The sequence below is a fragment of the Bubalus bubalis genome, chromosome 15 (assembly GCF_019923935.1).
Source record: "Bubalus bubalis isolate 160015118507 breed Murrah chromosome 15, NDDB_SH_1, whole genome shotgun sequence".
NCBI classification, from domain to species: Eukaryota; Metazoa; Chordata; class Mammalia; order Artiodactyla; family Bovidae; genus Bubalus; species Bubalus bubalis.
Window position 1 is genome coordinate 62,734,608 of NC_059171.1, and position 23,969 is coordinate 62,758,576.

Below are 23,969 nucleotides of genomic sequence, written 5' to 3' on the forward strand. Positions count from 1 at the left end.
CTGGGTGGTCCGCAGGCAGATACTTGCCACACGTATCCGTGGGAGGAGCAGGGCCAGAGAGGCTGTGAGCTGTTTTATGCAGAAACACACAGTCAGCGGGACTGAAGGACTGTGACCCCACAATTCCTCTTCCTGCCATTGGACCCTGTTTCCTCTGGTACTACAGCTTTTCAAAGATTCTCTTTTAATATTTTTTGTTTTTCAAACTTTTTTACTTTTTATTTTGAGACAATTCTTTTCTGTAAAAAAAAAAAATAACAAGAAAAGTGGCACTCTTCTGTGTGCCTTTTTCTCAGATTCATGGGTTTTTTTTAAAACATTTTAAATAGATGGCTATATTAGCCTTTTTTTTCTTTCTCTGCACATATATATACTTATTTTTGGAACCATTTGAGGATAACCTGCACACATCTGTTTATTTACCTCTTTGTTTATCAGTGTACCTTTCCTGAGAAAAAGAGTATTTTCTTAGAACCACAGTACAATAGTAACTTCTCTGTTTTCACTTTAATGTACAGCCTCAATTTCAGTTTTGTCATTTCTCCCATTAATGTCCTGTAAAGCATTCTGGCCTTTAAGACAGGACGCAGCAACATCGTATATGCATTTATTTAGCTGATGTGTCTTCTTGATCTCCTTGAATCTTGGACAGTTCTTCAGCTGTCTTTCAGGACACTGATGCTCTGGAGGTGTTTTCTGTAGTTTGGGTTTAGCTGTATGTTGTCACGACTGTCCAGGTGAGATGCCTGTGGTGGGAATGCCGCTGAAGCAGAGTGTGCATCCTGCGGCATCCCTCCTAGAAGCACAGAGTGTCCCCTGCCCTTCCTTCCCTGGGGGCAGTGGTGTTGGCTGTCTGGTTAAAGCGATGTCCTGCCTTCCTGGGTGTCAGGCCTGTTTTCTCCTCTGCACCTAACGGATGACAGGGGAGGTGCTCTGCGACATGCTGGTCCTGCTCGATGAGGCCGCCGCCTCCACACTGTGTCTGGATGACCTTGGACAAAGCAGCCTTGGCAGTGCTGTCTGGTGACCATCGTCTCCCCCTGCCAAAGTGCCCATGCTTGTCTGCATCTTGTAGGAAACCCTCCTTCTCCCCCATCTGTTTATCTACTCATTTACTTAAATTTTAATTATTAGTATATAATCATGGAATCAAATTTTATTTATGGAATATAATCCATTCCTGTTCTTATTTATTTCATGTTCAGAATGTCTCAGGTTTGGTTAGTGGGAAACCTTTCAATCTGGTATTCCAGGCTCATCTTGCAAAATTATCCTCCTGTATTTTCTCCTAGAAATGTTATGGTTTCATTTTTTATGTCTAGGCCTGTGATCCAGTGAAAGATGATCCTGTAGATGGTGTGAGGCAGGGGTACAAGTGCACTTTTTCCATGTGGATATCTGGTTGTGTAGTCCCATTTGTTCAAAAGTCTTAACTTTTTTTTCGTTGAATTGCCTTGGCACCTTTTGTGAAAATCAGTGGCCATTATATTTGTGGGTCTTTTTTTGAATTCTCTGTCCTGTTTCTCGATTTTTATGCTTATCTTTTTACAGTATCAAACTGTATTCATTACTGATGCTTTATGCTGCTGCTGCTGCTAAGTCGCTTCAGCCGTGTCCGACTCGGTGTGACCCCATAGATAGCAGCCAACCAGGCTCCCCCGTCCCTGGGATTCTCCAGGCAAGAACACTGGAGTGGGTTGCCATTTCCTTCTCCAATGCATGAAAGTGAAAAGTGAAAGTGAAGTCACTCAGTCGTGTCCAACTCTTAGCGACCCCATGGACTGCAGCCTACCAGGCTCCTCCATCCATGGGGTTTTCCAGGCAAGAGTACTGGAGTGGGGTGCCATCGCCTTCTCCGGATGCTTTATAGTAAGTCTTGAATCAGATAGGGTGAGTCCTCCAACTTTGTTTCCCTTAATGAAAATTGCTTTGTTTCTGTTAGGATACTTATATTTATATATACATTTTAGAATCTGTTTATCAATTTCTACCAAAAAAAGAAAAACAGAGTTTGGTTGGACTTTTGTTGACTATAGATCAGTTTGAGGAATTGCTGTCTTAACAGCATAGAGTTCTCTAGTTCAGGAATGTGGTATGTCTCTCGGTTTACTTAGGTCTTATTTAATTTCAAAGATTTGTATTTTTTCAGTATGGAAATCTTAGATGTCTTTTGTTAGATTTGTTTCTAAGTATGTGTTGTTTTTTCAGCAGTGTTGTAAATGGATTTTTTTTTTTCATTGTATTGGTATTTTCCAATTATTTGCTGCTCATCTACTGATTTTCTGAAAGGTTTTTTTTTTTTTATAATGAAGAAATATTGAATTTTGTCATATGCCTTTTCTTTGCATCGTTTAATTGATTGTGTTTTTCTCTTTTTTTCATGTATGTGTCTGTTAGGTCAGTATTGTCTATAGTATTGTTCAAATCTGCTATTTCTTTATTGATTTTCTGTCTGGATGATCTATCCATTGTTGGTGGTGGAGTATTAAAGTCCCAACAATAGTTGGATTGCTGTTTATTTCTCCTTTTAGTTCTATTACTGTTTGCTTTGTAGGTGTTTCGATGTTGGGTGCATAAATATTTGTAATCGTTATATTTTCTTGACAGATTGGTAGTTGGCCCCTTTATCCTCGTGTAATGACCTTCCTTGTATCTTTTTACTGTTGTTAGCTTAGTTTGCTCTGATAGAGTAGAGCTATGCCTGCTCTTTGGGGTTACCATTTACTTGAAATATCTTTCTCTCCCTTTACTCATCAGTGTGTCTCAGAGCAAAGGTGAGTCTGTAGTAGACATCATATCGTTGGATCTTTTTTGTCTTCTGACTGTGTCATGTGGCTTGTGGGATCCTAGTTCCCTGTCCAGAGATGGACCTTGGGCCAGGACAATGCAGGTGCCAGATCCTAACCACTAGACCTCGAGAGTTCTCCCTGGATCTTGTTTTTATCCATTCAGACATTCTGTGTCTTTTGCTTGAAGACTCTAACCTGTTTACATTTGAAACAGTTATTGATGGGTAAGGACTTACTGTTCCCATTTTGTTAATTGCCCTCTGACAGTTTTGTGGGTTCATTACCCCTTTTTGCTTTCCCTGTTCTTTCTTGTGTGATTTGATGACTTTTTGTCTACTGAGTTTTGACTTCTTTATCATATCTTTTGTGTGGCTACTACAGGCTTTCCTTTGTGTCTAGCATATGGCTTACATAAACTATCTTGTAAAAGGATTCTCTGTGCTGCCTGGATTCTGTGATCAGGCTTCCTGGGTGGTTGGAACAGGGTCCTGTGCTCAGCAATAAGGTAGGGTACTGTTGAGGGGTGGGGAAGACAGCAAGACTGGCCCAAAGGCCAGCACAACTCATCATTTGGGGACCCAGATCAGGTGGGACTGCACACCAATTCCCTGGCCAGACAGGGCCACCAGTTGACTCGGAAGACAGGACGGGAGAGACACTGGCCAAGCTGTCTGCTGCAGCACTGCTGTGTGCTGGGCTGCTCCACAGCCCACGTGTTCTCGTGCGGCTCCCTGGGTAGCTGAGCTGAAGGCTCTTCCACAGGGCAGTTCCCGGCCCATGCGGGGACACCCCGTAGGCCCCTCAGCTGGCAGGACTCTTGTTTGGGAACTGGCTCTGTGGCCAAGCCACTGTCCTGGCTCCGTCCACAGGCAGGGCCTCCCGCTGGGCTGTCCCATGCTGCTGTGAGCAGGGTTGCCGGGTGGGCTCTGCAGGTGCCCGAGCTCCAGTTAGGCTTCCCAGTAGGGTGGCTGGGGTTGTGAATTACCTTCTCTGCCCAGGCAGAGGACAGAACACACTCCAGGACTGGCGACGCTCATTGTTTGGGTCCTGAATCAGGCAAACCTGCACCCTGCCCAGCTCCCTGGTCAGACTGGGCCAGCATCTTGGCTCAGACGCATAAAGCCACGGTTAGGATTTCTGTTCAGGCACCACTGGGAGCAGGGCCCTGCCTGCCTGGATCCATTGGTGGTTGCTGTAATCCCCCCAGCTTTTCTGTCATGGTCTGAGCCCCGAGACCCCTAGGAGGTGAGAACCACAGCCCTGAAAGCGGGCATCCCCCCAGTCTCTGGGGTACAGGCTTATTTACAACTCACCGTCGTGTTGGGGCATTTTCCCAGGGGTGTCTTCTCTGTGAATGTTGTTTGGTTTTCCTGTGAGGGGACCAAGGTCAAGAATGACCTGTGTCACCATCTGGATAATGTTGCTCATCTTTGCTGTGTTTTTGGTGTAATACGTTGCTTTTGATTCTGAAGTAGATGGTGCATTTGAAGGTAAACCTGTGTGGTTATGGTGATCTCTTTTCCAATGTCTTTTCCATATTCTTGGTTTGCTAACATTTTGTTAAGATTTTTTTCTGTCTGTATTCAAGTGGGAACTGGTCTGTAATGTCTCCCTTTTTTGTAATGTCTTTGTTAGGTTTTGATGTTAGGGTTATGCTGGCCTCATAAAATGAGTTAGGACAAGCACCCTTCTCTCTTTTTTGAAAACAGTTTGTGTAAGATACTTCTTATTTCTTAAATATTTGATACAGTTCATCAGTGAAACTGTACATACCTGGAGGTTTCCTGTGGGGCAGATTTTTGATAATATATGTCATTACTTAAGTAATATAGGGCTGGCACCTTCCTGGTGGTCCAGCAGCGAGGGCTCTGTGCTCCCAGTGCAGGGGGCCAGGTTCATTCTCTGATGGGGGAGGTAGGTACCGCCTGGTGCAACTAAGACCCAGCACAGCCAAATAAATAAATACTGGGGAAAAAACACCTTTCTGAAAAAAGATATATAGGACGATTTAAATTTAAAACTTCTATTTCTTTCCATATCAATTTTATTAAATTGTATTTTTCCATTTCATGTCAAATTGTTGGCATGAAGTTACTCATATTATACTCTAATGTTATTATTTGTGGTATCTGTAGTGGGAGATCCTTATTCAGTCCTGATATTGATGATTTGTGTTTGCTTTTTTTTCTTCATCAGTTTCTCAATTTTAGGTGTCTGTCAATTCTGCTGATTTTCTCAAAGGATCTGCTTTGCTGATTTTATCATCAATCTGTTTTCTATTTCGTTTATTTCTGGTTTCATCTTTAGTATTTTCTTTCTGTGTACTTTAGACTTAGCTTTTCCTTTTTCAGTTTCTTAGGTGTAAACTTTGATTATTGATTTTATGCTTTTTTCTTCGGTATATTTAAAGTTATAATGTTCCTTTAAGCACTGCTTCAGCTGCACACTGCAGATTTTAGTATGTTGATTTTATATTTTTATATTTTATATTATCTTGTAGTTCAGAATATTTTTTCATTCTTCTGTGATTTCTTTTTTGATCCATAAAATAGTTATAAGTGAGTGTCTGTGTCTTACTGAATTAATTCCTTGTGGTTATAAACATACTGTATGGTTTCGGTCTCTTTAAATTTATTGAGACTTGATCTATGGCCAAGCATATGGTCTATTTTAGTAAATATACCACATGTACTTGAAAACCCAGTGTATTCTGCAGTTCTTGGACGTAATGTGTATAATTTTCAATTAGATCAAGGTGGTCAATTGTGTTGTTCAGATCTTCCATGTCTTTAGTGATTTTTTGGTGTGTCAGTGTTCCTGAAAATTAAAACACTGAAATACAATCACAGGAACCAAATCAGATGTGTATGCTGCTGCTAAGTTGCTTCAGTCGTGTCCGACTCTGTGCAACCCCATAGACAGCAGCCCATCAGGCTCCCCTGTCCCTGGGATTCTCCAGGCAAGAACACTGAAGTGGGTTGCCATTTCCTTCTCCAGTGCATGAAAGTGAAAAGTGAAAGTGAAGTCGCTCAGTCATGTCCGACTCTGTGCGACCCCATGTGACCCCATGGACTGCCACCTACCAGGTTCCTCCGGCCATGGGATTTTCCAGGCAAGAGTACTGGAGTGGGGTGCTGTATAAAATTGGCCATATGTGTAACGCAGCCACTGAGAGCAGTGGTTATAATCTGCCTACCACTTGACACTGTCTGACTTTGGGAGGAGGACCTTAGATTTGGAGGCAGAAGAGAAAAATGGTTTTGACCCAACACTGGATGTGCTGTCCCTTCATTAAGAAGGCAGGTTATGAGTGTAAATACTGTACTTTGTGGAGGCGGAGGCAATAGATGATATCTGGAAAGTTAAAATATCCTCAGTGATCTTCAGAGGATCCTCAGAGTTGGCTAATAAAAATGGAGATTAAGTCCAGTTCCGAGAGTGTAACATTAACCGTCTAAAAAATGAGCAAAATTTCAGTAAGTGTAGAATTTCTGTCTAAAGGCTATCCAGTAGCTTCCTGTGTGTCAGAGATTCCTTTCACAAGTCCAGCATTAACTCTTACTTTTCTTTGTTTCATGTAGATGTTTCTTTCTCAGCAAAATAGAGGAGAAGCTCTGTCTACTTCCAGACAGCGAAGGTGCGAGTGAGGACGGGGCTGAGATGGACGCACAGGCTCTGGAAGAAGACGCAAGGGCCCTGATCACGAGCTGCAGCTTCTCCATGAGGATGCAGATGGCCGAGAGCGCAAGGAAGCAGGTGGGCACCAGGGCCACAGACTCGAGCTGGTGGTCTCTAAGCCCAGCTCCTCTTAAAAAGCTGATGCTTAGAGGTGATGGAGTTGTTCCTATTTCTTTTCTTTATAAGAAAGTAAGCTTGAAGAAAAATTAAAGTTTTCCAGAAAGCCTCTAAAGTTTATTATTCACTTGTCAGTCATTTCAAAATGATTATTTTCTGTAACTTACGAAGAAAATAGACCTAACATCAGGTTTTCTCTTCTTTAACAAAGTGAGTGCTTGCCAGTTTGTTACAAATTGTATTTAAGTTTCAAATTGTATTTTGTGAAAAATATGTCCTTTGATAATAAGATCCTTAATTTATACAAGTGTGCTTTGTTTAAAAGTGGCATATTAACATTTTAAGTATTAAAATTTTCATGTAATCATATTTAAATGTACTGGGGAAATTTCTGTTTTAATGACCCTATGTTGTTTGCTGTTATAAAGCAAAGAATATTATGCCAGTAGAAATAATTAGTATTTCTGTTTTGTGGGTTTTAATGCTCTTGTATAATGTTTTTCTTTGAGGTAAGTATTGTATGAGGAATTTTTATATTTTCAACAAGAAAAAGCCCAGCCTGGAACAGCCTAAGTGAACAAACGAGCTGTATCAACCCCTAAATTGTATTTTAGAGGAGCACGATTTCAGATGCTCTCAAATTCCCCACCGATGAGGATCTGTCTCCTGTCCCAGTCTCCCCCGCCACACACAGACGAATCTTGTTCTTTGTGACTCTGTTAGCTCCAGGCTTCCCTTGGAGTTGGAAATGCTCTTGATGTTTTGTGTATTGCTTTCCCACTGCGTCTTTCTGGAATTAGGTAGTCTCTCCATGACTATTTCCTGCAGAAAAGAAAGAAGATTCTCTCTTTCCGGAAGGTCCTGGCCGTTCCTCCTTCTGTCTCCTTAGCTCTGGGTGCAGCGGTAGTGGCTGTGGTCCAGGTGCAGCTGAGGTGATGCACGTGGCCTCTCAGCAGGAAGTGGGGCACAGCGGGCGCTTTCCACTGCTGGGGGCATGGGCTTGTGGGGGAGAAAGGCTCCAGGGAGAGGAGGCGCTTGGGAATGGTAGGAAAGAACGGTGCTGAGATACATTTTAGATAATATCCCAAAGGTGAGAAACTGGGAACTGAAGAGCCTGCTGTGAGGGGAAGGCTATCCCGTGATGCTGGTTTGAGGTGGACCATGAAGCTTGTGGCCCCGAATTAGGGACTGGAGACTCCAGGAGGTCCTGGAAGATCTTGAACATGCTGGTGGGAACAAAAACTGTGTTCAAGAAGACCAGAGATGACAGGAGTGATGAGGGCGACCTGGACTTCTGGTCTGAGTGGTTGGAAGGGTCGTAACATACTCTAATGTCAGTGTCCTTGAAGCTTGGCAGAGAATTAGATTTAAGAGATGTCCATAAAACAACCAGATAAAAAGTAGAGAAATTGTACATTAAAAGCTTCTGTGCCTCAAGCAACACACTAAAGAAAGTGAAGAGACAACCCACACAATGGGAGACAATAATTGGAAATTGTATATCTGATAAACGTCCACTTCTCCAGAATACATAAATAACTCTTTACGACCAAACAACAGAAAGTCAAACAATCTAGTGATAAAACGGGCAAAGGATCTGAATGGATGCTTCTCCCGGGAAGACACTTAAGTGGCTAGTAGACACGTGAAGAACGCAGCACCATGCGTCATGGGAGGAGGCGGGTCAGACCACAGCAAGGGCCCGCCCGCCACCACCCTCGGGACGGCTGGAGTAGAGGTGCACCCTGCGGTCGCCGGTCTGGCAGCTCCTGCAAATGCCGAGGGTCACCATGTGACTGTAGTTCCCTCCTCGGAATATACCCACAGGAAAGCAGAGCTTAGGTCCACACGGAAATTTGTATCTAGGGGCTTTCAGTTCAGTTACTCAGTCATGTCCAACTCTTTGCAACCCTGTGGACTGCAGCACGCCAGGCTTCCCTGTCCATCACCCATTCCCAGAGCTTACTCAAACTCATGTCCCTCGAATTGGTGGTGCCATCCAACCATCTCATCCTCTATCATCCCCTTCTCCTCCTGCCTTCAGTCTTTCCCAGCATCAGGGTCTTTTCAAATGAGTCAGTTCTTCGCATCAGGTAGCTAACATATTGGAGTTTCAGCTTCAGCATCAGTCCTTCCAATGAATATTCAGGACTGATTTCCTTTAGGGTTGGCTGGTTTGATCTCTTTGTGGTCCAACGGACTCTCAAGAGTGTTCTCCAACACCACAGTTCAAAAGCATCAATTCTTTGGCACTCAGCTTTCTTTATAGTCCAACTCTCACATCCGTACATGACTACTGGAAAAACCATAGCTTTGACTAGACAGACCTTTGTTGGCAATGTAACGTCTCTGCTTTTTAATATGCTGTCTAGGTTAGTCATAGCTTTTCTTCCAAGGATCATATGTCTTTTAATTTCATGGCTACAGTCACCATCTGCAGTGATTTTGGAACCCCCAAAAATAAAGTCTCTCACTGTCCATTGTTTCTGCATCTATTTGCCATGAAGTGATGGGACCAGATGCCATGATCTTAGTTTTCTGAATGTTGAGTTTCAAGCCAACTTTTTCACTCTCCTCTTTTACTTTCATCAAGAGGCTCTTTAGTTCTTTGCTTTCTACCATAAGGGTGGTATCATCTGCATATCTGAGGTTATTGATATTTCTCCCAGCAATTTTGATTCCAGCTTGTGCTTCATCCAGCCTGGCATTTCACATGGTGTACTCTGCGTAGAGGTTAAATAAGCAGGGTGACAATATACAGCCTTGATGTATTCCTTTTCCAGTTTGGAACCCGTCTGTTGTTCCATGTCCAGTTCTAACTGTTGCTTCTTGACCTGCATACACATTTCTCAGGAGGCAGGTCAGGTGGTCTGATATTCCCATCTCTTTAAGACTTTTCCAGTTTGTTGTGATCCATACAGTCAAAAGGTTTGGCATAGTCAATAAAGCAGAATTAGATGTTTTTCTGGAATTCTCTTGCTTTTTCGATGATCCTATAGATGTTGACAATTTGATCTCTGGTTCCTCTACCTTTTTTAAATCCAGCTTGAACATCTGGAAGTTCATTGTTCACATACTGTTGAAGCCTGGCTTGGAGAATTTTGAGCATTACTTTGCTAGCAAGTGAGATGAGTGCAATTGTACAGTATTTGAACATTCTTTGGCATTGCCTTTCTTTGGGACTGGAATGAAAACTGACCTTTTCCAGTCCTTGTGGCCACTGCTGAGTTTTCCAAATTTGCTGGCATATTGAGTGCAGCACTTTCACAGCATCATCTTTTAGGATTTGAAATAGTTCAGCTGGATCTCCACCACCACTAGCTTTGTTCATAGTGATGCTTCTTAAGGCTCACTTGACTTCACATTCCAGGATGTCTGACTCAGGGTGAGTGATCACACCATTGTGGTTATCTGGGTCATGAAGATTTTTTTTATTTCTTCCATGTATTCTTGCCATCTCTTCTTAATACCTTCTGCTTCTGTTAGGTCCATGCCATTTCTGTCCTTTATTGAGCCCATCTTTGCATGAAATGTTCCGTTGGTATCTCTAATTTTCTTGACGAGATCTCTGCTGCTGCTGCTGCTAAGTCACTTCAGTTGTGTCCGACTCTGTGCGACCCCATAGATGGCAGCCCACCAGGCTCCCCCGTCCCTGGGAATCTCCAGGCAATAATACTGGAGTGGGTTGCCATTTCCTTCTCTAATTCTATTCCCATTCTATTGTTTTCCTCTATTTCTTTGCATTGATCACTGAGGAAGGCTTTCTTGTCTCTCCTTGCTATTCTTTGGGACTCTGCATTCAAATGGGTATATCTTTCCTTTTCTCCTTTGCCTTTAGCTTCTCCAGGGGCTTTATTTCCATTCAAATTAGCAAAGAACATTATTTGAAATAGCCGAAAGGTGGCAACAACAAAGCTGGAATGTGTATCAGGAGGAGGTGGGTGATAAACTGTGGTTCACCCTGCCAGAGAGCATTGTTCAGCTGTAGGGAAGAGTGGGATTGTGAGTCAAGTCGAAAGTTGTCTGCTGATTTGACGATACCAAGGGTCCAGAAGAGGCAGATCCAGAAGCAAAAGGCCATGGTCACCAGCAGCTGGGGAGGGGAAACCCCTTTGGACAGGGCTTTCGTGGTTGAGGAATGTGTTGTGAATTTGGTGGCAGTGACGCTCTCCCAGCCTCCCTGGAGTACATATTGTGGCTGCCACTGTCCCTACAGTAAACACAGGGACACCCCGTGGTTTCAGCTGAGGTGATGGGTCTCTGCTCCCTGCTGAATTGTGTGCTGCGGGCCCCATCTCATCTCTCTGCTTCCTCTCTCTCTCGCAGAACAATTTCTCACTCGCCTTGAAGCTGCTGAAGGAGCTGCACAGAGAGTCGAAAGCCCAGGAGGACTGGCTGGTGACGTGGGTGCAGGCCTACTGCCGGCTCAGCCACAGCCGGGCCCGGGCCCAGCGCCGGCCCGAGCAGCTGTGCACGGCGCTCAGGACTGCATCCCTGCTGGGTGCGAGCTGCTTTCCGGGCGGCACGCGTTCTGGATCCTGTCTTCTCACCTCTTCTTTGTGCTGCTCTATCTGACGTTTGGGAACTCAATCTTATAAAAATGTTTTAAAAGATAATTTTATTTATTTTTGGCTGTGCTGGGTCTTCAGTACCACACGAGCTTTTTTCTAGCTGCAGAGGATGGGCTCTGGAGCACTCGGGCTTCAGTCATTGTGACATATGGGCTCAGTAACTGTGACTCCCTGGCTCTGGAGCACACGTTCAGTAGTTGTGGCCATGGGCTTAGCTGCTGCTTGGCATGTGGAATCTTCTTGGCTCAGGGATGGGACCTGTGTCTCCTATGTTGGCAGGCAAATTCTTTACCACTGAGCCACCAGGGAAGCCCTGTAAAATTTTTCTTAAATGTTTATTAGGTATTTGGAGCCAAGGTACTTTGTATCCTACTAATACTATGACTTTTGGAGCTTTTATTTCTTTAAAGTTTAGGTTTAAAATGTTCTTTTTAACACTTAGCTAAGTTTTGGGTGTAATAGTTTAATTATGATTATATTCTCTTTAATTTGTGTTTTTACTCACTTCTAAAAAATTTGTGTGTGTGTGTGTGTGTGCGTGTAATCCAATAGCTGAGAACACATCGAGCACAAGCACCCTGGCTTCCCGTGACCATCACGTCCTCCTGGGCACGACCTACCGGATCCTGGCCGATGCTCTCTGTGACGAGCCCACCTGCCTTGCTGAGATCGGGGAGAGTAAGGCCAGGAGTGTCGTGGAGCTGTCTGGGTCCAGCTCGGAGGATGCAGACAAGGTAGTGAGGCTGGGGACCTGAGCTCCTTGTATCGTGTGTTTGTCGTGACCGTGACGGTTCTGCTGCATGAAAGCAGCATCAGGTCTTGCTGTGTGCTTTTAACACGTAGCTGGCAGTTACACGCAACTGAGTTTGCCACTGGGCTAGTGACACCCTCCATGTGCTTCCTGTTCATCTGGATAACACCTTTCCTTTAGTGTCAAGAATGAGGAGTCTGTGTTGATCCCTGTGGACAGTTTTTCCATGCACTTTGCTATAATCTTGCCACCCATCGTTATCCAGACACCCCACTAGCTTGTGGGGAAAACCAGCTTTTCTGCTTTTTTGTGTAGCAGCTGCTCTGTTGGCTTTTTTCAGGTGATTCTGTGTTATCAGTAATTCCCATGTGTTCCTCATGTCTCTTGTGTCCCAGCCCTTCCTCAGCCCCACTCTGGGGCCTGGGGGCCCACCTCATGTTGTCTTTCAGGTCCTGAGGTTGTATGAGGCTCGTGTCTCTCCTGGTCTGGCACTAACAGCTTTGTGTTCACTGGTGGCCCATGGGGCCCAGGTAAGGAGGAAGGTCCTCAGGAAGCTCTGGGCCCACTCACAGCTTTCGGGGTCTCTGAATTCCAGGTCATGGCAGGTTTGTACCAGAGAGCGTTCCACCACCTTTCTGAGGCCGTGCGGGCGGCAGAGGAGGAGGCCAGGCCCTCGGCGTGGGGCCAGGGCCCTACAGCCGGCGTGACTGTGGCTTACTTGACACTCGCCGACTTCTGTGACCAGCAGCTCCGCAGGCAGGAGGAGGGCACGTCCGGTGAGCCTCACGTTGTGTCAGCATGCAGTTTGTTTGAGCGGCAGTGACACGGACACACCCTGTGGCCTGCCTGTGACCAGTGGCAGGCTGTCTCTGTCCCTCCGTCTGCTTACCTGACGCGAGTATGACCGGCTCCTATGGCCGCCCTCCTTTTGCAGCCCAGGACTCAGATGGCTTCACCCAGGAGTAGGGGTCAGCCCCCGAGAGAAGCCCTCACACGCGGCCCAGGACCGCCTGCTCTGCTGCAGTAGTTGCTGCAGAGGGAACATGACAATTACAACATGCAAGCCCCAGGAAGTGAGTGTCAGAGTCGGTCACTGTGTCTGCCTGGGGGTAGTGACCGCATCTCCCCTCTTCTGTCCCACTAGTCCTTGGGTCCGCAGAGCTGCTCACGTATCCAGCCCTTGTGGTGGACAAGATGCTGAAGGCATTGAAGTTTCACTCAAGCGAGGCCCGGCTGAAGTTCCCCCGGCTCCTGCAAATTGTCACACAGTATCCGGAGGAGACGTTGGGCCTGATGACTAGAGAGGTCAGTGTGTTCATTCCAGCAGCCGGAACTTGATAGAACTTATGTCCAGACACGCACCATGTATGGGGCACGGGTGATGGCTTTTCCTAACCACCACTTTCTGCTCCATCCCAGAACACGTGTCAGTGAAACGCTGAGAGTGAGCTCCCAGGCCCTGCTTTCCTCTGGGGGTGTTGGTGTGAAGACTCTGTCTGCAGGGGGACCTGAGGGGCAGAGAAGGGGCGAGGCTGGCACATGACCTCCTCTCCCTTCAGGGCTGAGCCTCGTCTGTAGCATCCGGGGCCTTATGCTCAGCTCACTGTTCGGCAGCGCCACGTTTTGGCAGGGGACGTTTTGGGTGCCAGTGCACCACACCCTGCATCTCAGGGACCCTGAGGGCTCCTGCGAACATCCCACTCCCCTGCTCATGTCCAGTGCCGGCCTCTCTGCTGGGGCTGCGTTGGGGCAAAAGGGAGGCAGGGTCCTCAGAGAGGCTCCTTAGTGACTTCTGTGGTGCTGTAACTGGAAAACTAGGCCAGGCTTTGAATTGACAATGTTCAGAAAGGGTGACACAGCACTGTTAGCTGGGCACAGCAGGCTTGTAGATGGTGCTGTCACCGAGCTCAGAGTCAGTTCTCTGTGCACTTGGATGGATGAGCATTTCAGTAGGTGCAACACAGGAAATTAAGGTCAATTTAGTATGCAACACACAGGCGTTTTTCTTAAAGATAAGTAAAGAAATTTCAATAAGTTATGATTTCATTTTTCCCCAAATCATATTTATATATAATAAAATAACATCTCGAGTTTGTGTGGAAACAGAGCGGTGGGTCTATATCAAGACCCTCGAGAGGGGCAACTGGCCTCGAGCTGCGGGTTCCCTAAGCTGCCCGCCCTCCCTCGCTTTACACCAGTGTTTCAGGTGCATCAGATTTTATCCTGAAACAAACGGCTGGAAAAGCGTTGGAGGAAAACCTGAGCGAAATGTAAAAATGATCTTCAAGTTGAGAGACAAAAACCAGGGGCTATAAAGGAAAATAATTTGACGCTCCTGTCATTTAAAAAAAGAAAACAACAACCATATACAAAGTTTAAAAGAAAACTCAGAGAAAAATATTTGCAACACATAGTGGAGATGGAGAGCAGTTGTCTCCAGTCTCCAAAATAACAGACTAATAGAAAACAGGAGATGCCCGTGTGATTAAAGTATGTGAGGCCAAGACGCGCAGGCTTCTAAAAATGAAACATGCAAATTACAATCAGATACTCTTTCATTTCTCAGATTGACAATAAATTTTAAAAGTTGATTGTCCTCAGTGTCGGAAGGGATTTGGGGAAAGACTTTTGAAGGTGAAAATTTGAAAAATCTTCTTGGAGGAAAATCAGTGATTTTTTACTGTTAACATTAAAAGTAAGAAGGGAGTTAGGAATTTCTCCTGTGGGCATATAGCACGGGTACAAAGAGATAAACATGGAGGGATGAGCCCTGTAGTATTGTCTGGAAAGCAAGACCTGCAGGCACCCTAAAAGTTGATGATGGAGCACAAGTGAGATGACGTGGGATACAGTACAGCTTGCGGAAGGAATGACGTAAATCTAAGGAGAATCAGCAACAGCGGTTCTGTCTGCTTCCCTTCTTATAAAGAAAGGGGCCGTGTGAGTGCCCAGAGAAGGCTCGTGGCGGGTCAGAACCGAAAGGGCAGGAGAAGGCCAACCTCCATCAATGCGTCTGTCTGCTTTTACGCTGACAATCGCAAATGCAGCTGTGCTTTGATGTTGGACATCCAGCCCCTATGTAGGGAAAGAACATTAAATGCCCTGCTGTGTGTTGCAGATCTCTGCTGTCCCTTGCTGGGAGTTCATCGGCTGGATTGGCCACATGCTGCCCTTGCTGGACAAGGAGGAGGCGGTCGCCATCCAGCGCACCGTGGAGGACATTGCCGACCACTACCCGCAGGCCATTGTCTACCCGTTCATGATAAGTAGCGAAAGCTACTGCTTCAGAGACACTTCTTCTGGTCATAAAAACAAGGAGTTTGTGGCCAGGTGACAGAAAAATTAGGTCGCTCAAACACTGAAAGGTTGTAAAAATGACTGTGGGCCAAGCAGACACGGACGCTTATGTTTGTCCTCAGATGAGTTAGCGCAGCCCTGGGGCAGGAGGCCTGGGCGGCTGCAGGCTGGGTGCATCCACCTGGAGTGTTACTTGCTGTAGAATTTCTTTCCTTTTGTAAGCACAGTTCATCTCACAGTGTTAGTCAGGAGAGGGTTGCACTAAATGCTAGTGATGCCTTGGTTGAGACAGACTCGAGATGCATTCTGAAATCAGTTCCTGAAGTTCTGAAATTGAAAGTCTTTGGGAAGCCCCTCTTAATTAGGACTCGCAAAATAGCCCAGATGTTATCCTTTTGGCTTCTTCAGTTGATTCGTGAGTGAGCACACAGGCAGTGGTGTTTCGCTTTAGAAAGAGGACTTCGGTAGACGCCAGTGTTGTAGCCGCCCTTCTGTGTCAGGAGCTGATGTGCCTAGTTATTTAGAGTGGTGAGCTTCTGAGTGGCAGTGTGGCGGAGCGCAGTGCCCTGATGGGCTGGCCACGCACCCACCGCCCCATGACGCCCACCGCTCTGTGGCACCCACCTTTGTCTCAGCAGAGGCAGCTGTAGCGTGATCAGTTCCTTAGAAAGAGAACAGTTGCAAGTTTGTTGAGAAAGGGACCTTTATAACCACAGAAACTGTATGTGTCAGCTTGTGTGCATCAGAATGTCAAGGATTTGCTTTCACCTCATCTTTCTTTCTTTTGTTAATAAGTATCTGTCTTTTTTTTTTTTTTTTTAAGTTCATTTACTTATTTGGCTGCACTGGGTCTCAGTTGCAGCATGTGGGATCTTTAGTTTTAGTTGCAGCATGTAAGATCACGTTTCCCGACCAGGGATTGAACCCCAGACCCCTCGCATTGGGAGCACAGCATCTTAGCCCCTTGTCCCACCAGGGAAGTCCCTGTTTTAATTTTTAAATTGCTCCTTCCCTGGACTAGGTAGCTGGTTAAATATTTTCTTATATATAAATATAGTTATATACATATAAAAATTGTTGGCCTTGATCTTTGGAAGACGTTCGAGCACCTAAACTTGAATTTTTGTAACAGGATTAAAGCTAAGCTGGATCGAGAAGGCGTGGTTCAGGATTTCATTAACGCCCTGGAGCAGCTCTCCAACCCTGAGATGCTTTTTAAGGTGAGGTGACAGCTCCCAGCGTAACACATGGAACTCAGTGAGACTTGCCTGTGGTCCCGCTTGACATGTCTTTCTCTGCGCAGGACTGGATGGAGGACATTAAGGTTGAACTAGGGAAAACACCTGTGGATAAAAAGAACATTCAGAGAATGTATGAGAGGATGCACGCAGCCCTGGGAGACCCACAGGCTCCTGGCCTTGGGAGTTTTCGAAGGAGGTTTATCCAGGTACGTGGATGGCAGGCTCCTCGAGATTACAGAGTCGTGTGGAGACCAGGGCTTAATACTTGCTGGTTTGTTGATAATTCTGGTTTTAAAATGTCTATTGCACTTGTAAACTTCCGTTAGATCTGTGACTTTCTGGCATGTTTTTAGGTCAGATAGTGGCACGTTTATTACATTCTGTTTTTCAGATGGCTAGATTCTTAGATGTAAAGATTAAGTGTGGTTTAATTTTCTTGGTTCTCAGAGTGATCCTGGATACCACACATGTCTGCACCATCACCACTCAGAATCCCAGACGACAGGTGGACGGACCACAAGGCTGGCAGGGTTCAGCAGAATTTGGGTGTGAGGTCAGGCAGGGGCTGGCCCAGGGTCGACCAGAGAGGGCAGCAGAGTAGGTGCTGCAAGCGGTCACAGAGCAGCCTTCCAAGGAGAGCAGGGGCCCACCCTCTCCTCCTGTGGGATCACACCTGGGTCATGCCAGAACATGCACACTGGGTTTCCTTTCCCTCCTGCTGAGCCCGTCAGCTCTGACCCAGAAACTCTGGCCTGACTGGGTCTAGCACAGTCCGCTGCCCTCCTGGGCAGAGCCCCTATAGGAAGAAACCTTGCTGCAGCTGCAGCCACGGTTTGTCCTGAGGTTGGTTTCTATTACCTGGGACCATCCATCTAGAACTTTCTACTTCATCACAAATCAACACATAATTTGCATCAATTAAAAGGTTAATCTACCAGAACAGGGTTGAAACATTCAAGGAAAGTGAAACTATTGATTAAAGGCATAGAAAAAAAGCAATGTAACTGAGTACCTATTTGTTATAAAGATTTATAAACCTAGAACCTTTCCAGGAGTTCAACTTCACATTAAAGATAAATTAGATGGACGTGTGTATACTACTGTGTATACCATAGGTGACTGATGAGAACCAACGGTATGGCACAGGGAACTCTCCCCAGTGCTCTGTGGTGACAGCGGAGACTAACACTGTGAAGCAACTGTACGCCAATAAAAAAAAAAATTTTTTTTTAATTTGAGGTAAGTTTATTATTACTTTCAGGCTTTTGGAAAGGAATTTGATAAGCACTTTGGGAGAGGAGGCTCTAAACTCCCAGGCATGAAGCTCCAGGACTTCTACACCATCGCTGGCTCGCTACGGGAGAGGATGCTCAGGGCCTCAAATGCGCCGGGGAACCTGAGGGAATATTCTCCCTGGATGAGCAACTTCAGGGTGGAATTCCTGAGAGCGGAGCTGGAGGTCCCTGGTGAGTTCACCTGTGGACGGACAGCACAGCGCTGGGGAGAGTCATGCCAGAGCAAGAGCCTCTGTCTCTAAGAGGGCGAAATCAGAATCATGACAGTTTTTTTTCTTTTTTTTGAAAAGATTTTAAATTCCACATGTTTTTCCTCATGAGGAAAATCAGTAGTTTCTATGATCAGTACACTTAACCACATTACAAGTCCCATCCCATTCCTGAGGACGAGTGCTCAGCTGGCCCCTGCTGTTATGGTAGCTAGTAATGTTCTCAGAACCTACCCACGCTTTGCCCTGCAGAACTTTTCTTCAGAAATGAAATTCAGGCGATCCCCCGAGATGCTGTGTGTTTTATTCCAGCCCCTGCAGCAGAGCACATCAAAGCGGGTGGCTGCCCAGTGACGCATTGTAAGTGCTGTGTTTATACCACACTGTGCAGTGGCGTCCTGTCTACGAAACAGTACATACGAAAGTTAAAACACACTGTTCCTGAAAAACGCCATCTCCTGGCAACTCAGGGCCGTCACCAAGCCTCCATTTGTAAAAACGGCAGTGTCTGCAGAGCAGTGAGATGCAGTGTGCCTGCACCCCACTTCTCGGGAGACGTGCTGGCCCCACCTGAAGTGAGGGGGGGTGATGGCACCTGACATGCCTTCAGGAGGGGCTGGTGGCTCTGCAAGCAGGCGGCGGCATGCTGGCCAGATGTGGGCGCTGTGATCCTAACATCCTTAATTCCCCCTGGAATTTGCCAGACAAAAAATGTTATTACAGTGACTTGTATCCTTACTCCAGTGGGGGAAAAAAAGATTTGGAGAAACACTTTTCTTTGTTATTATTAACAGCTATGCATTCCAGACCGTGAGTTTCAGGAAGAACATTGAAGCATAGCCTCCTGATACACAACGTGACTGGAATCGGGGCTGAGGTGGGGGTGGGGGGCTCGCCCAAGGCCCTGTCTCCCCATTTGCTTCTGTTCCAACAAATAGGAAGCAACATCCATTAGTCAAACGAGAAATAACAGCATTTTAAAAAAATACATCCACTGAAAATTTTGAGTAAAATTTTTTCTCCTGTTAGACTGGGGGAGGGGGATGAAGCGGGGTGTGAAGTGCATGTGCTGTCCCCACAGCGTCTGAGGCGGCTTTCTGTCCATCCCAGGTCAGTACGATGGCAGAAGCAAACCAATGCCCGAGCACCACGCGCGGATCGCAGGCTTCGACGAACGGGTAGGTGCCGGTTCCACCAGCTCCACGGCCGGGCTCGGCCCCTCGGTTCACTCCCCACATTGGTCTCAGGTGTTCTCTGAGAGTTGTGTTATGAGTTTTCTGATGGAATATACTGACCTTAATATAATGTTTCACTTTCAACATCAGTCATGTGTAAGGGTCTAGTAGACTTGAGGCATCAGCTCTGTGTGTGTCCATTATAGACGTAATGCAAGTGGACATGTCATGTGGCTTGTTCACAAGCACGCATGTTTGTCAGTGTAACTCATAATCAGGGCAACCAGGGGCCCCACAACCTGTCACCCACCTGCATCCCTCTGGGGACGAGACCACCTGGTCTCTCAGCTGCACCTGAAGATGCTGTTCAATCTCTAAAGGTGAAAGTGATGGCCTCGATCAGGAAACCCAAGCGCATCGTGATCCGAGGCCACGATGAACGGGAGTATCCCTTCCTGGTGAAGGGCGGCGAGGATCTGCGGCAAGACCACCGCATCCAGCAGCTGCTCCAGGTCATGAACAGCGTCCTGGCCCACGATGCCGCCTGTGGCCAGAGGGGCCTGCAAATGACCACCTACCACGTGGTGCCCATGACCTCCAGGTGCGGCTGCCCCTCTGCAGGGGTGGGGGGTGCCCTTTGTGGGCAGGGGCAAGGGACAGTTCGGGTTTCAGGTGTCACAGGACAGAGCAGCAGCACAGACTGCTCTGCTGTGAGGCTCCTCCTCGTGGAGGAAGCGAGAGCAGAGCTGTTGTATAGAGAAGGCCGAGCAGCAGGGGCTCATGACTGTCCCTTCCTTTCAGGCTGGGGCTAATTGAATGGATTGAAAACACCTGCACGTTGAAGGACCTTCTTCTGAGCAGCATGTCTCGGGAGGAGAAGAAAGCCTACACCAGGTGACCCGAGGCCCAGGGCCCATCTCCCACTCCACCTGGCCACCCCAGCCCACTGCCCCGCTCCCTGGGCGGGACTCCTTTACCCCATGCCTGCAGGGACGTTTTCAGGCTCTTTTCATTGCTGCCCTGCCCAGCCTGTTCCAGTCTGCCTCTAGGTGGGTGAAGATGACCTGGAGTCAAGGTTTCTAAGCAGTCATTCAGTCACTCAGTCATGTCCAGTCGTTCAGTCATATCCAACTGTTTGCAACCCCATGGACTGCAGCACTCCGGGCTTCCTTGTCCATCACTATCTCCCAGAGTTTGCTTAGACTCATGTCCATTGAGTCGGTGGTGCCATCTAACCATCTCATCCTCTGCCTCCCGCTTCTCCTCCTAAGTAGTAGCTGCATATATTTTATCACAATCTTTAAAAAAGAATTAACCTTAAACAAAAAGAAGAGTGTTTGAAGAAGATAAAGCAAATAATAAGATTTCAGCTAACATTTAGTTATATGTTTTCTGTGGCACCATTCTCAGTTTTTACTGTGTATGAAGTTATTTTTTTACCAAAACTTAACACGGTGAGTACTACTGTCCCCTCTGTGCAGACAAAGCAGCTGAGGCTGGAGAGGTGAGGTGTCCCTGGTGTGTAAGGGGTGCAGGTCGGAGACTGCTGGGCGCAGGTGGGTGACTGGTGGGTGTAGGTTAGTGCATGTGAGTGACTCATGGGTGTAGGTCAGTGCAGGAGGGTGTAGGTTAGAGTATGTGAGTGACTGGTGGGTGTAGGTGGGTGACTGGTGGGTGTAGGTTAGTGCAGGAGGGTGACTGGTGGGTATAGGTTAGTACACGTGGGTGACTGGTAGGCGTAGGTTAGTGTGTGACTGGCTGGTGCAGGTGCGTACAGGTTAGAGCAGGTAGGGGACTGGTGCTGAGTTCCAGGTCAAGATACAACAACTTTATACTTTCCTTTATCCTTTGTTATTTTCCAAGTTTTCTATACAGAAAACATATATAGTTTTCTATATGTATTTTTGTAATCAGTAATTAAAAAAAAATTGTTCCTTGTTTCTGTACAGAAAGGAAAGAACAGTGTGGCTTACAGCCATTTTGAAGCGGGCGTTAGCACGTTTGGGGACCAGCAGGAGGATGGTGGGGAGGAGACGATCATAAAAGGCCTCAAGCCTCTCCTCCTCCTCAAAGCATTTGCGTAGGAGCAGCACTCTTACCCAGGGACGGGAGCCTGGTGGGCTGCCGTCTAGGGGGTCACACAGAGTCGGACACGACTGGAGCGACTTAGCAGCAGCAGCAGCGCTCTTACCGCCTCTTACTTAACATAGGAGCACTGCTCTTTTCAGACTCTCATGCCTGGGTAGTAGTTGCTACAGAGTGTTTACCCACTTTAAATTCCAATCACTGGAGTCCTTTGCCTGAAATGACTCCTGCTGTCCCTGGAGGACTGCGCCCGGGGTCAGGAATCTGCTCTAGGATCTGCTAACACACAGTGAGCCCGACTGGCCCCACGGCCCCACTTGTAAGGTGAGAAAATGTGAAAAGCGCACTGTACACAGATGTCCATGGGTGTAAAGTGCTTTTCAAATTGGGCTTCCCTGGTGGCTCAGCTGGTAAAAAATCCGCCTGCAATGTGGGAGACCTGGGTTCGATCCCTGGGTTGGGAAGATCCCCTGGAGAAGGGAAAAGCTACCCACTCTAGTGCTCTGGCCTGGAGAATTCTATAGACTGTATAGTCCATGGGGTTGCAAAGAGTCAGACATGACTGAGTGACTTTCACTTTCAAATAGGAATCATATAAATTGGAGAAGGCAATGGCACCCCACTCCAGTACTCTTGCCTGGAAAATCCCATGGACGGAGGAGCCTGGTAGGCTGCAGTCCATGGGGTCGCTAAGAGTCGGACATGACTGAGCGACTTCTCTTTCACTTTCCACTTTCATGCATTGGAGAAGGAAATGGCAACCCACTCCAGTGTTCTTGCCTAGAGAATCCCAGGGACGGGGGAGCCTGGTGGGCTGCCGTCTGTGGGGTTGCACAGAGTCGGACACAACTGAAGCGACTTAGCAGCAGCACCTTTTTAAAACAGCCCCCATTCCTAAAATCCTTGCCATTTTTTCCTTAATTTGTACTTGCAATTTTCCTGCCTACACATTTTTGTCCAGTTGTAACTGGGAGAGAATTTAGATTGAAATCATCTCTTCCTGAAATTAACTTAGTAGCAGCTCAGAAAAGCTTTACGGGAAGTGATTTAATTACTAAGTAGCCCATATAACCCTGTTTCATCTTCAGCTTTTGATACAAACCCCAAAGTGGCTGTACAAGCACCAGCTGTTTCCACCTGTCCAGACACTGCCTTTTGTCTGTGAAGCGTCACTGAAAGCAGCTTTTCAAATTGAGCTCCCCTCCATCGTCATTTAAGAAAATGCTTTTTTGCACTTACTGTGGATTTTGTCTGTATTTCCTTATTGGAAATGTTTTAAGAAAACGTGTGGCAATATTTAAATAATGACAGAAGCAGACAGTCTGCCATCAACAAGTAATTTGTGGCTGTGTAGTTTGTTAGTGACTGGCCTGCTGTGAACAGGTTGTGTGTGGTGCTGCCGTCCTGCTGGGAGGGGTCCCCCCTCCCGGGGGCCTTCGGAACCATATGCCTGCATCATCAGCTCATCTTCCTCCTCTGTGTGAAGCGGGATGTCACTTGTATCTGGTGCTCTATCCCTGCATTTTTGCACAGGAAGTAGCCATGGGTTTTGAGGAGTGATTCAGAATGAATAGTGGTATGTTGTTCTTGGCCCAGGGTGGCAGGAATGCAGTGTCAATATTAAATATGATTTAAGTCATATTTGTTTTTCCTGCCTCTTCACTACTTTGCAGTGAGTCCCCGATGGTGGGGCCTCTGAAGTCAGCTGCCCTCGATACCTTCCTAACATTGGTTCTCTTTGTCCTGCGCGTTAGTGACCCCCGGGCGCCCGCATCTGAGTACAGAGAATGGCTGACCATGATGGTGGGAACGTGTGACCCTGGGGCCTATGCCCTTATGTTCAGGTACGTGGTGTTCTCATCCCCGCGTTCCAACTAGTTCATTCTTCTCAAAGTTGTACATTCACTTTGTTTCTGAGAAAATTTTGCCTTGGAGTGTCAGTTTAACAAAAAATTTTAAATTTTAAATTATGGGAAGTTTGTTCTAATCAGACATTTCCTATGATTAAATCATAGAGTAGCTAATCGCACTGAAGCAGTCACATCTTTTAGGAAAAGAGAAAGTAGAGTGCCTGCAGATCTCTTAAAGTAAGTGCCTTTCTGACTTTACACCTGTTGAGGAGGGGCAGGGTTGGGGCAGAGGCCACATGACCGTCCCCTGTCCCCTGTAGGCGGGCCTTCCTGAAGATGAGCACTGGCCCCGAGGCCTTCTTGGCCCTTCGCAACCACTTCACCACCTCCCATGCAGTCCTGTGCATCGGCCACTGGGTTCTGGGCATTGGAGACCGGCATCTGAACAACTTCATGGTGAGCCTGGAGACGGGCGGCGTGATCGGGATTGACTTCGGACATGCGTTCGGCTCTGCCACCCAGGTGAGCTCACCCTGCTCTGTGCTGGGGTGGACCTGTCATCAGCTTTGTGACCCCTCTATGGACAGTTGGCCTGCTGTGATCGTTAAAGTGGCCATTCTTGCAAAATGGGAGAGTCTCAGCTTTGTATCAGCCTCATTCAGGTGATTGTAGACGGTGTGCTGATAGATTAATTACATCACTTGCTCCTGTAAAAAGGTAGGAGGCTCATCAGAACGTCTTGCGTGGATGAGATGCACACCTGATGTCAGACTCCAGCTCTCCTCTTGGCCGTGTGGTTGCTTCGGGGCACGGTGACCTCACACCCATGTGGCCAGTTCCAAGAAGAGGGGAGCAGATGTGCTCAGCACGCATGAGCGACAGCTGCAGGAGGCCTCACTCATCCGCCTCCT

General features: G+C 46.8%; 1 protein-coding gene across 5 annotated transcripts in view; it reads left to right on the top strand.

Moving 5' to 3' along the window:
• PRKDC (protein kinase, DNA-activated, catalytic subunit) overlaps positions 1-23,969 on the top strand; it is a 125,179-nt gene that overhangs the window by 97,808 nt on the left and 3,402 nt on the right. For 2 of the 5 annotated variants that reach the window (XM_025265432.3, XM_044928776.2), the window contains exons 69-83: positions 6,371-6,545; positions 10,911-11,085; positions 11,708-11,889; positions 12,502-12,682; positions 13,051-13,211; positions 15,025-15,236; positions 16,336-16,423; positions 16,507-16,650; positions 17,706-17,910; positions 19,059-19,126; positions 19,504-19,724; positions 19,925-20,017; positions 22,963-23,052; positions 23,224-23,295; positions 23,379-23,580. In XM_025265432.3, the coding sequence (XP_025121217.3) occupies positions 6,371-6,545; positions 10,911-11,085; positions 11,708-11,889; positions 12,502-12,682; positions 13,051-13,211; positions 15,025-15,236; positions 16,336-16,423; positions 16,507-16,650; positions 17,706-17,910; positions 19,059-19,126; positions 19,504-19,724; positions 19,925-20,017; positions 22,963-23,052; positions 23,224-23,295; positions 23,379-23,580 (2,269 nt within the window). Of the gene's footprint in view, positions 1-6,370; positions 6,546-10,910; positions 11,086-11,707; positions 11,890-12,355; positions 12,683-13,050; positions 13,212-15,024; positions 15,237-16,335; positions 16,424-16,506; positions 16,651-16,891; positions 17,658-17,705; positions 17,911-19,058; positions 19,127-19,503; positions 19,725-19,924; positions 20,018-22,962; positions 23,053-23,223; positions 23,296-23,378; positions 23,581-23,969 lie in introns of those variants that run through there. The other 3 variants (XM_044928778.2, XM_044928777.2, XR_006545003.2) reach the window with 3 other exon arrangements.